Source organism: Typha angustifolia, chromosome 11, assembly GCF_048772165.1.
Source record: "Typha angustifolia cultivar Huaian chromosome 11, ASM4877216v1, whole genome shotgun sequence".
NCBI lineage: Eukaryota > Viridiplantae > Streptophyta > Magnoliopsida > Poales > Typhaceae > Typha > Typha angustifolia.
Window position 1 is genome coordinate 6,778,870 of NC_133249.1, and position 15,838 is coordinate 6,794,707.

The 15,838-nt window shown below is 36.1% G+C and overlaps 1 protein-coding gene across 3 annotated transcripts; it reads right to left on the reverse strand.

The window, feature by feature from the left end:
- Positions 1 to 557: 557 nt before the first annotated feature.
- Positions 558 to 5,869, reverse strand: LOC140770055 (disease resistance protein RGA2-like). Of its 3 annotated transcripts, none has more exons than XM_073111039.1 (8): positions 5,714 to 5,869; positions 1,898 to 5,422; positions 1,626 to 1,694; positions 1,493 to 1,543; positions 1,361 to 1,414; positions 1,203 to 1,277; positions 956 to 1,123; positions 558 to 791 (listed from the first exon to the last, which is right to left on the reverse strand). In XM_073111039.1, exons 2-8 carry the CDS (start codon positions 5,324 to 5,326, stop codon positions 786 to 788), a joined length of 3,852 nt encoding a protein of 1,283 aa, XP_072967140.1. In that variant the 5' UTR covers positions 5,327 to 5,422; positions 5,714 to 5,869; the 3' UTR covers positions 558 to 785. The 3 variants fall into 3 exon arrangements, 2 of the variants coding, with proteins under 2 accessions (XP_072967140.1, XP_072967139.1); XM_073111038.1 differs by having other exon boundaries at positions 558 to 853; XR_012105992.1 differs by lacking the exon at positions 558 to 791 and having other exon boundaries at positions 1,058 to 1,123; positions 1,361 to 1,422.
- Between the last annotated feature and the right edge of the window lie 9,969 nt (positions 5,870 to 15,838).

The window sequence follows — 15,838 nt, forward strand, 5'->3', positions numbered from 1 at the left end:
GTTGGGAACAAGAGTTACTTTTACTGAAAAAGGCACCTCAAGCAGAAGCCTCTTGCCTCGAAAGAATACCTTGAGACGATATGGTAGCATGGTGTTCCTCTCGAGGATGGCTAGCTAGATCTCAAATGGGTACTGATGAGTTAGAGTGAGAGCTTCGAGACAAGATCGAGCCACCCACCAAGTTCGCAGAGGCTTCCACATCACCCGAGTGAGCTCGAAGCTATAGAGATGCTTCCCACCAACTTTAATTGCCAAATCCCAACCTCGAGACACATGGAGATTTGGAACAATAGAGGTAATTAAAGGGATAGATGGAGCCTGCGAGGGTTCTTTGTTACTGTAAACGGTATTGTTCCATGGCACGTGATCAGCACGAGCCATCCCCAAAGGGGTTGGTGTAGGTGGGTTACCAATGTGATTTGCATCCAGAACCGGACCCTCACCCAATAAATGTGTAATTATCACCCGATGAACGGGATCCTCACCTAATGAACTAGATCCTCACCAGATGATTGTTTTGAAAGAAAAGAAAAAAAAAGCATTTTTTGGTACGAAATTATGTACAACAAGTGTTTTTCATTCTTATTGATAATAGAATTATTAAAATTGTTATCACACCATAAAAGTCTAGAAATACAGAACTGATACACAAATAGCGAACAAGCAGTGAATGTCATAAAACATTTATTTAACAATATCTGAGCATCTAGAAGTTGAAGAATGTTTGTGCTGCTTGGGTATTTCTTGCCGAGATCAACACTCTTACTTCAATTCCACTCTTAAATTTAATCCTGGGACAACAAACATATGTACAAATGCTCTCAGAGGAAATCTATTGATCCGCTTTCTTGATCTATGAACAAGAGAGATCCCAAAATATCCATGTGAAAAAAATAGAGATGAGTAGATAATCGAGTACATTTATATCAAGTAGAATTCTGCGAGAAAAATTTACCATTTGATATGAATCCCATGAGTTGCTCTTTTCATCAGAATCTCTCTCATTTTCCAAATGGATTACATTTGAATCGGAAGAAAGAGAAGTAATCAACATTTCTAATCCATTTGATTCGGAAGAAAGATATGTAATCAGCGTTTCTATCAACTCCATCTCAGATTCATTCTGCAAGACTAGCACAACATGTCATCTAAACTCACCAAACAACAGAAGTATGATAATGGGGATTTCGATAAAGGATTACCCCTGCAGCCGTAGCTAAACTCAGTTTCCTGGACTCCAGTGCTTCCATAAACATCATCATCTTTTGTTCATAGGCCTACACAAAACCAACAGAAAATGTTGGGTCCAAGTATGAAAGCAACAACATTTCAAGCATCAAACATCTAAATATTGTTGTACCACGGTATAATTTAAACCATCCAACATTTGCCTCAACTCTTTCTTAGTTTGATTCTGCAAAACTACTGGCAAATGTTATCGACACGCACAAAACAATGAAAGCAAGATATAGCTATTCCAATAAAGGATTACCCCATCCGTAGCTAATGTTGTTGCTAATAACTGTGATAGTAGAACTTTCTCCTGTAAAACCACAAGCAAATGTTTTGGAAATCACGAAAACAGTAAAAAGTATAAGACGCTGCTATCCCAGATACTGGATCACCTCATATGTAAAGAAAAACGGCGTTTCCTCCGTCTTCAACTTTTCTATAATTGTCCTCGTATACTCATCCTGCCAAACTAACAGCAAATGTTATCTGAAATTTTTAAAAATTAACAAAAGATATAGCTATTCAGCTTATAATGTTATTTTTGTCCTTAATTGTTACTTCCAGATTGGCGTCCCAGCTAAGTCGTCTGTTGATGTGGAAGCACCTGAAAACCTGGCACAGATGGAGACATGGATAGAGATAAAAGGAGAGATCGATTGGGCACCTTGTTCAGCTTGACGAATCGATCAAATTTGTCAAATTCTGGGCCTTCCATGTTGTCAAGCTGCTCCTGTAGGATTGGATGACAACCAAGAATACTAGTATTTTTGAGCGACAAGGACAGTAGGCCATACTCTGGCAATGATCTAATCTCGCCACATACAAATACTTCCAAACTCTTCAGCGACCGAAGGCCGATCAATTCATATGGCAAGGATAAGAGATCAGGGCAATTTTTTATGCTTAAATCTTCTAAGGAGGTGAGGGCGTCGACCCCTGTTAATGCTGTTAGGTTACTACAATGCCGAATATCCAACTTCACGAGCCCTGTCAAGTGCTGTAAGTCCAGTGTCCAATGTAAGTCACTTTTAAGATAACAGATTTTCATGGTAGAAAGAGCCGTCGGATTTTGGATGCATATCGACAATATATCTGACACAATATTACAGTATTTAATTTCAAGAGATTCCAACGACTGGGGAAAGAGATGGGATATATTTTCTCCTCGGTTCATAGATGACAGCAACTGATCACTACCAAAAATTGTGAGCTTCTTCAGGGAGATGAGTTCTCTGAACCCCTTCGCTGGCATGGGCTCATTAATGAAACTGATTTTGATTTCCTCAATAGCCTTTAGATTGTCCGGATGCATGATGGTTAAGTAGGTGATGCTGTTAGCCTCTGATACTTGAAAATATTTATACCCTTCAAAATGAAGTTTTAAACCCTGAACAGAGGGAGATTGAGGGGAAATGCTCAATATTTTCTGTTTTAGGGGAAGAGAAAATGCAGGCATTTCCATTAGTTTGGGGCATACGATAATCCACAAATACTGGAGTGAAGGAAACAATTGGGTACCTCTTAATCCACTCCACTCTACCCATTCTGGCATGTGCTGAAACGATAACTCTTCCAGTTTCGGAAAACCTTTCACCTCCCCACTGCCGAAGAATTCAGAACCTACACGAGTTACTGCTGGCATGCTTCTTATGCGTAGAATCTTGAGGAAGGGAAGGTGTCCCAAAGGCGGGAGTTCTCTCCACCCTGTGCAGCTCCCCAGGTTTAGTGACTGTAGCTTGCACAACCAATTTATGTCCAACCAGAAGGGAGATCTTGAACCACCGTATCCCACAATAGTCAACACACACAGATTTTGATGTGGTTGCAAGCCATCAAGTACTTCCGCTTCATCCTTACAACTCGTATGATCAAAGGAACTCCATTCCAGAGACAAATAATCTATATGCATCTTATTACTTAGCTGAGCCTCGCAAGCCTCTTCTTTACTTTCAATATTCTCAAGAGACTTAATTTTGATATTTCCATGAAGCCCGTCCATGTCTTTCAACATACCTAATATGTTACCTTTCTTCTTTTGAACATGAAATTCTCCTATTGTTCCATTAAGGTACACATGTTGCGTATTGATTAGCATGTTCATCTTCTCAGGAAAGATAACACGTTGCGGCCATACACAAGAGTGATTATGTAGGACCAATACTTGCAAGTGGTAAAGCCTATAGAATGCATCAAGGGATGTTTCAGAGGTAATCGGTAAAGCTAGGTAGCGTAGATGAATTAGACCATCAAATTCCGGCAGCTGCTTCATGCAATATCCAGTCAAAACTAGTACACGAACACTTTTCAGATTTTTGAACATGTCATCTTTGGGAGCAATATTTGAACACCACCGTGCACCTGATCGTTCAAGGACTATTAGGGTGCGCAAGCTTTTCATTTCAACCATGCTTTCAAGTCGATGCGCTTGGTCAATTGTGACAGATAAATGACGAACATTTGGTGGTATTTTTCTTGGATCATTGCTTTCAATCCGACAATATTTTACCCCTGAAACAGATTGTGCTAGGTCACTCATCATATCGTGCATGACATAGTATATTTTGCCATCACGCTCGAGTGTCTCAAAAAATGATTTATTGCATAAATCTTTGAAGTAGCCTCTTCCTATGTCCTCCATTGTCACGTTGTTTTCTTCTTGAGGGTAGATGAGACCCTGAGCTATCCACATATGAACCAAATAGTCACGTTCCAAGGGCCAATCTCTTGGAAATAAGCTGCAATATGCAAAGCATCGTTGTAAGTACTCCGGAAGACGCTCGTAACTCAATTTAAGTACTTTCATGATGTCATCTGATAGGGCGCTCCTTGAAACCTTCTTCCATTCTTCCACATCATAGTTCCCATTCAATTGCCTTCCCACAACTCTCAATGCCAAAGGAGAGCCCTTCAACTTCTCCACTATTTCCATTCCTATAGACTTTAGATCTTCCATGTGTGGAATATAAATAGATTCAGAAGGGAAAGCATGTGTTTTGAAAAGCAACCAACTTTCATTGGTTTCTAATCCTTGCAAATAGCAAGGTTTCCTTTCCCTCCGGCAAGGATCTGACGCCAATAACATCTCCGCCATTGAACCAATTCGAGTCGTGACCAAGATTGCACTTCTACTTTTTCCATTCCGTAAAGGCCCAAGGAGCTTCATCCACCAATCATAGTTTTCTGACTTATTTGCCTTGGGGTCATTCCACACATCATCCAACACAAGCAAGAACTTTTCATCAGCCAATTGCCTCTTCAGCTCATCTTGAAGCATGTCCAAGTTGAGGTTGACAACAGCTTTGGATTTGGATGCTTCTAGGATCTCCTTGCTGAGCCTAAATACATCAAAATTATCTGAAACACAGACCCACATTTTTATGTCGAATTTTGCAGTAATTCTTATATCATTATAGATGTGTTGAGCAAGAGTAGTCTTCCCAACCCCACCGTCTCCAACGATGGGAAGGATAATAGGAGCACCAGCACTCTTACTGCTAGATTCAGCCTTAATATTTACTGGCTCTAACAGCGCTTTGACTATCACATCTCGTTCCTTACTTCTCCCAATAAATGTAGCTTCGGAAGAGAAGGAGCTCGTGAGCCGCCACTGCATGCTGTTGGTTTGCTGGACATGGTTCTTCTCTACTTGCGCAACCTCGAGGAAGCGCTTTGCACAGGAATCAACTGTCTCTAAGCTCTTACATATCCTTGTCAAGTTCTCTCGGAATGTATCTAGATCAAGTAAACGCTTTACAGCATCACGGAGAAAGGACTTAAATCTCCTTGCTTTACTTTTTCTCTCATCTTTAGCTTTTAGGAGCAAGTAGTCGAACTCGTCCATCACATCCTCTGCCTGGAAGACTGCTTCTTGCATTAGATGCAGAAGTGCTGCTTGGTTGGTATCAGTGATCTGGCATCTCTCTGCAGCGGACACCACGGCAAGGATCTTCACCATGTTGGTCTCTAAGCTTTTGAGATCATTCTTCATGTCGGAGCTCCAATTATATTGGTTCTCTAGGTAGGAGCGAGCCTTAGAGACCATTTCTTTGATAATAGGAGAGACAAGCCACCCGACAACTGTCAATTCAGCCATCGTGAAGCAAATAATAACCTTTCCTCGTCTGGTTATAAACAGATCCAAAAGAAAACGAGAAAGCCCCAAGGAAAAAGGGAAAAGCGATAGGGTGATCTGTAAGAATAGTTACACAAGTCCAACTCACGTATAGAGCAAAGGAGAATTATGATCAATCTAAAAAAAAAAATAGCATGGAAAAGGGTGTTTCTAACTAATCTAATCAATAGATGTAAGCAGATTCAGATTGATCTAAACCTTCTAACATTTAGAAAATGATACTTTACAGAGAACTTAGAGAGTACCAGACAACTATTCTATATACTATTCATTCAGGCTGATGAGTATAGAGATCTAGTAACTATAGAGATCTACAATACGGAGAGAGAGAGAGAGAGATAGAGGCACCTTCACTGACTGATCGATTGGCTCCACCAACACTTCAATGGCTGTGCTGCTCCGAGAATAGGGAGAAAGGAGGAATGGTTAAGCCACCACAAGAAAAGCCTCGCGATGACTCCCAGTCAACTTTTTTTTCGTTTTTCTTTGTTGAAGTCATCTCAATGATAAACACGAACGGAGCAGCGACAAATCACTCTTCCACTATACCAGACTTCGGAATCTTGGAATTAATTAAAAAGGTAGTACGAGACGACTATTAGTTTGTTTTCTTAATTAGGCTGGCTTTAATTATTGTTATTATAACTACCACTAACCACCGACTGGCAAACTATAAAAATGTTTAGAAATACAGATAAGACATACAATTGAAGAACAAGCAGTGGATTGACACCCTAAGCGTGGCAATGGATCGCTTCGATGGAGTAGATTAATTAAGTTTCTTGTTGAGTTATCCAATGGAATGAAAGAAACTCAGGACGGGCTTCTCCCAACTAATTTGGTCTCCTAAGGTAATGAAACTTTTTATAACCGTGGATTTATAAAAAAAAAAATCCTCTTTTCGTAAATTAAATAAAAACATTATGAACTTGTGTTTACCGGATCTCTACTCCATCTAGATTTGTTGGTTAGATTTATAATCTTCCAAATAGAAGTATAGAATAAAACTTAAATTAAAGTTAAATGTTTGGCAGATTTTCATTCAATCATTTGATTAAAATAATAATTTTACTTAGACCCCTAAACTATCATATTTCTTCACACACATTTTTTGAAATTTTTTTTCTACCACATATAACCTTTGAACTGAAAAGTTTTTTTTTTAATGTGGAGGTCTATATAATTACTTATTTTTAAATTCAAATTGGGTATATGTGGATATTTTTTTTTTTTTAGTTCAGAGAGTGTATATGGTAAAAAAATATTTAGCAAATGTATGTGAAAATTAGTGATAATTCGGAGGGTCTAAATAAAATTATTCATTGATCGATTAAAATTTCTATTCTTTAATAAAGGAGATTTTTCATCTATAATAATCTAATTCTTCTCAACAATGTGATGTTATTTCATTATGTATTATGAAGTTAGCAAATCAGAATTATGATCAATCTATAAAAGTACTGACATGGAAAAAGTTTGATCAAACATTATATCGGAGCATGATTAATAGTATTCTGTATTTAACTGCTAGTAGATCGAATATTAAATTTAGTGTTGGCCTGTGTGCTAGGTTTTAGTCTGAACCTAAAGAAACACATTTGTTTGCTGTGAAACGTTATTATTAAATATGTCAGTGGCATAGTTGATTTGGGTATCTAGTTTATCTTTGACATGAGTGCTATCATATCGGGATACATAGATTCTAATTGGGTAGGTTTATGTGATGATAGAAAGAATACCTTTAGCGGATGGTTTTATGTTGATAATAATTTTGTTGCATGGCATAGTAAAAAAAACATAATTCTATATTCTTATCTACTGCAAAGGCAGAGTACATTGCAGCGAACAGTTGCTGTGCACAATTGCTATGGATGAAATGGATGATTAGAGACTATGGTATTGGATAGGACACAATGGTTTTATATTGTGACAATATGAGTGTTATTAATATATCAAAAAGTTATGCTCAACGCTCATATACAAAACATATTGACATTCGTCATGATTTCATATGTGAGTTGGATGAAAACAAAGTGATAGCACTGAAACACATTAAGACAGAAAAACAGTTAGAAGACTTGTTTACAAAATCTTTAGATCTTCCAAAATTCAAGTATCTTTATACTTCCTTAGGAATTTGTGGTTTGGATTGATTTTTCTTTACTAGTTTTAGTAGTATAGGATGTGTGCTTTTTAGTGTTAAATTTTCATGTTGACTTATTTGTTTTTTCTTTTATTCTAGTTTTCATATGAGTTTCTTTTTGTGTTTAAAGTCTTTTATATAAAAATAGAATGAAAAACAAAAAAATTGATGCATTCTTAATTCAAAGTGTTTTCATAGTCAATCTTGTCATCTTAATGTATATTATGTCATATCTAATCTATTTACTTTTTAGAATTTTATGATAATTAAATTTACATTATAATATCTTCATGACTTGTGTATATTCTTGAGTGAGCATAGTTTAGAAAATATTTTTTATGTAACTCACTATTAATTATGATTTGCACAGTTTAACTATATACTTAGTCAAAACTCATATATTTACCGTGCATTGTTCAATATGTATTACAAGAAAAGAACTACCTATTCATGTATGAAAGCCATCATTGCATCGATATGGCTTACTTGTTCAAAATAAAATAAGAAAAAATTCTGTCAAGTTTGGGTGAATAAGTTGAAAAGTGCAGCGACTCACACTAAGTTGGTTTGACTACTGTGTTGAATTATTGTTTGATAATTGAATTTATTTAAGAAGAAGTTTTATAATGTCTATGCTCAGCTTGCATATGTATTTAGTCATGATCAATCAAAATAAAACTTTAATTCATGTGTGATGTATTAGAATTGATCATAATATGCTTTTGATGCCTTGATTGATCTATGTATATCTTATTTCAATTGATTGGCGCTCTTATATCTCAAAATTATCTTTGAATTTTTAGAAGTGTATCTACAAAAATATTTAGGATTTTTTGGATTCTGTTTTGACAAAACCAAAATAATTTTTTTTTTGGTGTTCGAACGACAGTGGGGCTTTTTATTATATTGCATTCGAACCCTAATATCTTCATCTTCCCCACCTTCAACCCTCAACCTCGCTTCCTTCACCTTCTCAAACCACCCATAAATCCACGTTCTTCACTAAATTTTCACTCTACTAACTTTAAAAAGCAATTCTCCTTTAGATCTAGCATTCTTTGACTATCGATCTTCAAGTTTTCATCATTTGCAAGGTATGGTTTGAGAATAATTTATTTTTTACTTCTTTTTTTTCAAATTAGCATCTTGATCTTAGCTAGATTTCATGCATTCTTGAGTTTTGAGCACATTAGAGGTCTATTTTACTATTCTTTGAGCGATTGAAAGTGACAAACATGTTGATTTGGATCAAAATATTGATTTCAATATGAGTTTTCATAGTTACTTGAATTTTTTTTGATGATTTTTAGCATGGTTTTACTGTGTATATCTATGAGGGTTGTTCATTAATTGATATGCTTAATATTATTTACTCTCTAGTATGCCGAAAAATGGAGTTGCTTCTAAAAGGCCAAAGACCTCTTTATCCTTTCCTTCTTCCCTCTCAAGAATTTTGCCACTTCATCTACGGCTAGAAAATATAAGCACAATTCTAGGACTAGGCCAATCATATCTGAATGACCTGTTGTAACACCCACCACTAAACACGTGCTATTCACGTGGATAGAACCTATGTGATTACCACATTTCCACAAATAATATAGATAAAAAAAGCCTATAACACTAAAGCCACAATAAGCCCAAAATACATATCCATAAAAATGATATAAATCAATGCCCACGTAAGAGCTACAAGCCATTTAGCTTAATTTACATTAATATAATAAAATAAGAATTAAAAGACTAAAAACTAGTTTTTGCCAGATCCTCCACGGGCCTAGGGTTCATCTACTAATCTAAAAATAATTTCACCAAACGATGGTAAGTATAAAGTTTAGTAGGTATTCATTGCTATAGTCTAAAAGTAGTGCAATGAATAATGCAACAATACATAAATATGAAGATGCGCATCATGATCAAAATAATGCATCAGTATTCCATACTCAACATGTTCATCTAATGCGTATCGCAATCAATAACCTACCATGCATCAATTCAAACTATTAACTCCTCAAATTCGAGCTCACACAGAGTTTCGCCCATAGGCCATGTCAACACTACCCCACATAATATGCATCATCTTAGACTATTAAGTTTATAAAATAAGCTCATGCAGAGCTATGCCCGTAGGCCACATCAGTACTCACACTTAATAACACACATACCCCCAAGTATAGAATTGCCAACCCATCATTCGGCGAACAGCATGACCAAATGTCCGCCACCTCAGACTAAGGCCCTTAGTCGTAAGCCCATCACATAGGTTAGTATAGCACATCGATACTACCATTCTAGCCCTCGGTTCCACATTATCGTACCACTATGTGAAAATTATAAGCCGTCGCTCATGAATGCCCTCACCTTACATCATTGGATACTGCTAGGTCTATGTCACCCTACCCTTCTCTCTCTATCTTAAATATCTTAAAGGGTATGACTCGTCGATCGACAGTAAATCGCCCGTCGCCCGGGGAAACGGCTATCTAATTGTCTATGATCAATAGACTAAGACCTCAAACATGAGCCCTAATATATATATATATATATATGTATAATAATATCCCTTGCCCTTAACCCTAGCTGGGGAGATGTCAGGTACTGTCGAGATGCAGCAATCACCCCCTTTATAACCTTGCACGTGTGCAAATGGCATGATATTATACAACACAATAAGCATAATGGAATACACATCATTATCATGTTTTGTGTGCTAACACACATGTTCATGCCCAATAAATATGTGCAAAAATTATGATATACAAAATCTCACCGAATAGAAAAATAAAATTAACATGCCCGACAAGCAATAATAACAATAAAGAAAATGTATGCACATGCATGACATGAATATGATGATGTTATAAGATAAGTTAATTATTTCTCTACACCACTCCTAGATTATAGAAGTTTCACTTGCCTGAACCGCTTTCTTAATACTAGCTGCCATTGCGTCACGGGATCATCCTTATAGGATAGGGAGTCCACCTCGATAAAAAAAGTAATAAAAAGTATAAGCACAAATACCTCCCACTGATTAATTAAATAACTCTACTGACGTTCACTATAGGCTTAGATAGGTCCATCTATAGATTCTCATATTTATTAATTAGGTTAAGCTAGCATAGCTGTATTAGCGCCTAACACATTATTAAAAGTAATTTAAAATAATTTATCTCGAATTTTTGTTTTACTGATTATTATCGTTTAAGTAAATCACATGGGCAACACTGAGTTAATCCCCTTTGTTAAATAAGACAATCTGCTTAGTATAATTTTCCTACAGTAATCTGTATTAGTTCTTCGGTAGGAGCAATTAATACAGATATATCTAAATCACTGACTCATTTACTAAAATTAATTTAACTTTACATTTCTAAAAAGTAAAGAATAAATAAAATATAAGAAAAGAGTCTTGAGTTGTTAGGCATCGGAGGTACGAGAACCTTCTTCTTCTTCTTCTTCTTCTTCTTCTCCTTCTTCTTCTTCTTCTTCTTCTCCTTCTTCTCCTTCTCCTTCTTCTCCTTCTTCTTCTTCTCCTTCTTCTCCTTCTTCTTCTACTCCTTCTTCTCCTTCTCCTTCTCCTTCTCCTTCTCCTTCTTGGATAGTTACACCGGTGCAGAAAGTTGAAAGGTTATGAATATCTATGGGAGAGTTAAAAAAGAGAGAAATGTAAAGTTAAAAGATAGTTATGAAAAAAATTATAAAAGGGTGAGAAGTAGAGAGAAATGGAACAAGCTAGTTATAGCTATGGGAGAGTAAGAAGTGGAGAAAAACTGTTAATTAAAAAGAGTTTACCAAATAGTTATGAGAGTGAAAAATAACGAGAAATATAAAGTTGAAAAAAAGTTACGAAATAATAATAGTATAATGAGAAGTGAAGAGAAATATGAAATTAAAAAATAAATTATCAAATAGTTATAGGAGAGTGAAAGGTGAAAAGAAATAGGAAGTTAAAAAATTATAAAATAACTATAAGAGACTGAGAAGTAGAGAATATGGGGTTAAAAAGATAGTTATGAAATAGTTGATGGAGAGTGAAAACAGGAGAGAAATAGAAAATAAAAAATTATAAAGTAATTAATATTTTGCTCGATCATAGACTTTCATATGGATAAGAAAAGCATAAATACAGTAAGATTAGATATTAATTCTCGAATTATAACAAAATGGTAAGTTGCATGAATATATCATGATAAAATATGTTCCAAAGATGTACTTATATATCATACAAACTTTATAGATTAGACTTAATTTTATTTAGCTCATAGCTAAATATATTAAAGTTTATGTGTAAAATACCTATGTTATATTCTTAATGGATAAATGAATAAAAAGCATCATATTATGCCATGTTATCTGATGTATGAATAGGAAGAGCAACAACAACAAAAGGGTATTGGAAATTTTGTGCAAGGGTTGTGAAGGCTTGTGTTGTGATCAGAGATCACAACTATTCAAATCCACATGTAAATGCACTCACAAGCAGTGATTTGAGTGTCAATCCCATTGGATTGAACTATCTCTCTCAATCCAGATGAGATTAGAATTCTATTGTAAGGGTAAAAGTATTCTCACTTCAACTATTACAGAGGTATATAAGCTGGGAACATATCCCTTTTCTCTCACCACTCAGTCAGGTGACTACACAGGCTGACTTAAGTGTAAAATGAAAAGAAACAACTGAAACATGACTTATTTGTAAAAGTAATAATTGATGGGATTTAAATTTGTAAACACTTCATCTTCTCTATTGTTCACCTTCTCTGTTCATGACAATGCCTTCCGCTCTTTGAGGATCCTTGTCCTCAAGGATCAAGGTCAGGAAATTGAGAAACCAAGGCATGATAGTCCTTCCAGGTGGCTTCGGACTCAAAGGAGTTGGTCCACTGCACCAAAAATTTGAGAAATAGCTTGATTGCCTCTAGGTAGACCTCCCCACTAGGTTTACCAAGGGTAGACCTTGTGGACTAATCTCAGGACCCAAATACCTTTTTAGCTGTGATATATGAAAAATAAGGTATATTTCGGAATATGAATGAAGAAGAAGTTTGTATGCCACAGTTCCAATCTTAGCTAGGATGCAGAAGGGGCTATACAATTTTGCAGCTAGTTTGAAATTTTATCTGATCTTAACAGTGGACTGTCGCCAAGGTTGCAACTTCAAATAAACCAAGTCTCCTTCAGCAAAAACCTTCTATGTTCTATTTTTGTCAGCAAAATGTTTTATTTTGGCTTGAGCTCTGGCAAGTTCATCTCAGAGGAGTGTAACCATATGATTGCGCTCCACTAAATAGCCTTCAACAGTAACTAAGAAGATAACAAGTTCTCCTGTTAAAACTAGTTATGGAGGAGGGTATCCATATAAAGCCTGAAAGGGGATCAACCGCAAGCTGTTATGAAAGTTTGTGTTGAACCACCACTCTGCTAAGGCTAGCCATCAACTCCACCTTTTTGGCTTAGAACTTGTCTTACATCTCAGGTATGATTCTAGACAAGCATTGACTCTCTCAATCTGGCTATTAGACTGAGGGTGATAGACAGTAAACAAGTGAAGAGAAGTGCCTAATTTAGTGAACAATTCCTTTCAAAATGCAATTATGAAAGTTGAGCCTCTATCACTAACTACTGATTTAGGAAGACCATGTAGTTTGTAAATGTTGTCCAAGAAGAGTGTAGCAACCTGAGGAACAGTGAAGGGATAGGACAAGCAAGAAATTAAGAATACTTAGCTTGTCAACCACCACTAGTATAACCTCTTTGCCATCTGATTCGGGTAAGCCCTCAATAAAAATCCATGGAGATCTGGGTCCAAAGCTTATTCGGAATAGGAAGAGGTTGTAGTAGACCAGCTGGGTGTGTGTTCTCATTTTCGTGGCGCTAGCAAATGTCACAAAATTTGACAAATGTTGTAATTTGCTACTTATGACCTAGCTAGAAGAAAATTGGCTTCAATTTGTGATAAGTGGCCTGAATTCCTAAGTGTCCACCCGTAGGAGAGGAGTGTAGAGAAATTATGCCTTTCTTCCTGATATCAGTAGAACCCAAATATATTCTATTTTTATATCTAATAATACCTTGTGAGAGTGTATATTGACTATCAGAAGAAGATATGGAGAGTTTAGGAAGAAGTTCTAAAGCCAACTTATCTCCTTGGTAAGAGTCTTATCACTTCTTGCAACCAAGTTGGGTTGACACTTATGATAACTGAAAAAGAACTATTTTGCTTCATGTATTCTAGATAAAGCATTTGCAGCCTTATTTTCTTTTTCTTGCTTGTAATGCAATTCATAGTCAAAGCCTATTAGTTTTGTGAGCCATTTTCGTTGTAGCAGTGTATGTAATCTTTGCTCTAGAAAGTATTTTATACTTTGATGATTAGTATGTATGATGAAGTGATGTCCATCTAGAAGTAAGACCAGCAAAGGCATTAAGGGATATCTCTATAGGTGATTCAGGAATACTATCATTATCACTGAGTGTAGGTGTGACTTCATCTTCCAATGCTTCTTCTCTCCAAATTAATCATATAAAGCTTTTGTTGTACACACTAGTGGCCTTTCTTACAAATCTCATCACAATTATAGCAAAGCCTTTTATCTCTCCTAGCTTTCATTTCAGCAAAAAAGATCTTATGGACAGGGATTGTATGTGGGGGTTGTTTAGGAGTATTAAAGTTGTTTGGTTATTTTGAAGAATTATGGGAAATTGCTGGAGCTATGGTATGTGGTGGCAAATTTTTTTGGTGACCAGTAGGATTTGGGTTGTGATTGCGAGTGACGGTATGAGAATGATAAAATTGATTCATAAGTCTTGAGTAGATAAAGGTCTTTGTTGGGTTCCTAAGCACTCAGGCTGAGAGAATCCAATGCATTTTCCGGCATCTTGGCTATATAGACAGCTTGGTGGAAGCTATTGGGATTACCAACATTCCTCGTGACCAAAAAAGTTACGGGATAACTCCAACTCAAAATAATTATTGTAAAGAAAATTATTGGTGGTTGGTGGTAGTCTAGCTTAATGACTTTGCTCGGTTAATAACTCAGTGGTACGATTGACTTGAAAGAGTAGTTTGGTATTACGGTAGCTTTGGAGCAATGTCTTAATGATATTTAATTTGAAGCAGTTTTTTGGTGACACAACTAAAAGTCTAAATTAGGTGGCTTAATATATTAGCTAAAATTTGATGAGGCCTTAGTGTCTTTATATCTAAGAAAGATTAACTCTTTATCTAGCCCATATATAGGATTGAACATATGGACCATACGTTGAATGTCATCTCTCAATCCACTATCTCTCAATCCACTAATAAAACTCTGAACAAAGTATTCTTCAGTAAAATTTTGTTCCTGATTACCATTAGAGACTTCAATTCTTCAAACTTCTCCTTAGTAGTCGATAACAGTTCCTTCTTGCTTAAGCTTGTTAAATTCTCCAATTACATTATTGTATCTCAAGTCATCAAAACTGAGACAGAGATCTTCAAAAATTTCCCAATCTAATTTTGTCTTACCTTCTTGATAGTCTTGGAACCAAGCTTCTGCCTTCCCCTCCAAATACAATGATGCATATAATACTTTTTAATCATCAGGTATTGAAGTATAAAGGAAGAATCGTCTGCATTTTCTAGTCCATGCTCTAGGCTTATCACAATGGAAATGAGGTAATTCAACTTCAGGAAATTTTAGAAAGTTACCAATTCCAACTAAAAACCTATCGATCTGAGTACTCCTTTTGCTCCTCTAGAGTACTGAATCCATCAACTTCATCCTTGTCTAGATTTTTCATTTCATTCCGACCCCTAAACATAGCTGTAATCTGGGAACCTATGGAATTTTGAATCGATCCATGGAGGATTGCATTGCTTCCAACTTCGAGTTGGTTTCTATTGACTGAGATTGATTCTGATCCGTAGTCCTCTGAAGTTGATCAGCTAGATCTTGAATCCTTGCTTCATAATTTCTGGAAACTTCAGCTAGAGTTGCTAATCTCGTGGATTCCACCATTGTTGAGATCTCGATTGGAACGCGGTTGACGATGATTAAACTGCTCTAATACCAATTGTTGTGATCAGAAATCACAACTATCCAAATCCACCTGCAAATGCACTCACAAGCAGTGATTTGGGTGCCAATTCCACGAGATTGGACTATCTCTCTCAATGGAGACTACTTCAGGGGTAAAAGTATCCTCAATTCAGCTATTACAGAGGTATATAAGCTGGGGAACATATCCCTTTTCTCTCACCACTCGCGTGACTATACATGCTGACTTAAATGAAAGATGAAAAGAAACAACTGAAACATGACTTATTTGCAAAAAGTAACAACTGA

Bases quoted from the DNA above. Each gene is read 5' to 3' on its own strand.
- LOC140770055 (XM_073111038.1), bottom strand. From the start codon at position 5,326: ATGGCTGAATTGACAGTTGTCGGGTGGCTTGTCTCTCCTATTATCAAA. The intron at 1,544-1,625 runs GTGATCCAGTAT...GTGGTTTTACAG, and splicing joins CGTTTTTCTTTACATATGAG to GAGAAAGTTCTACTATCACA. The intron at 1,124-1,202 runs GTAATCCTTTAT...CTAGTCTTGCAG, and splicing joins GTTTAGCTACGGCTGCAGGG to AATGAATCTGAGATGGAGTT.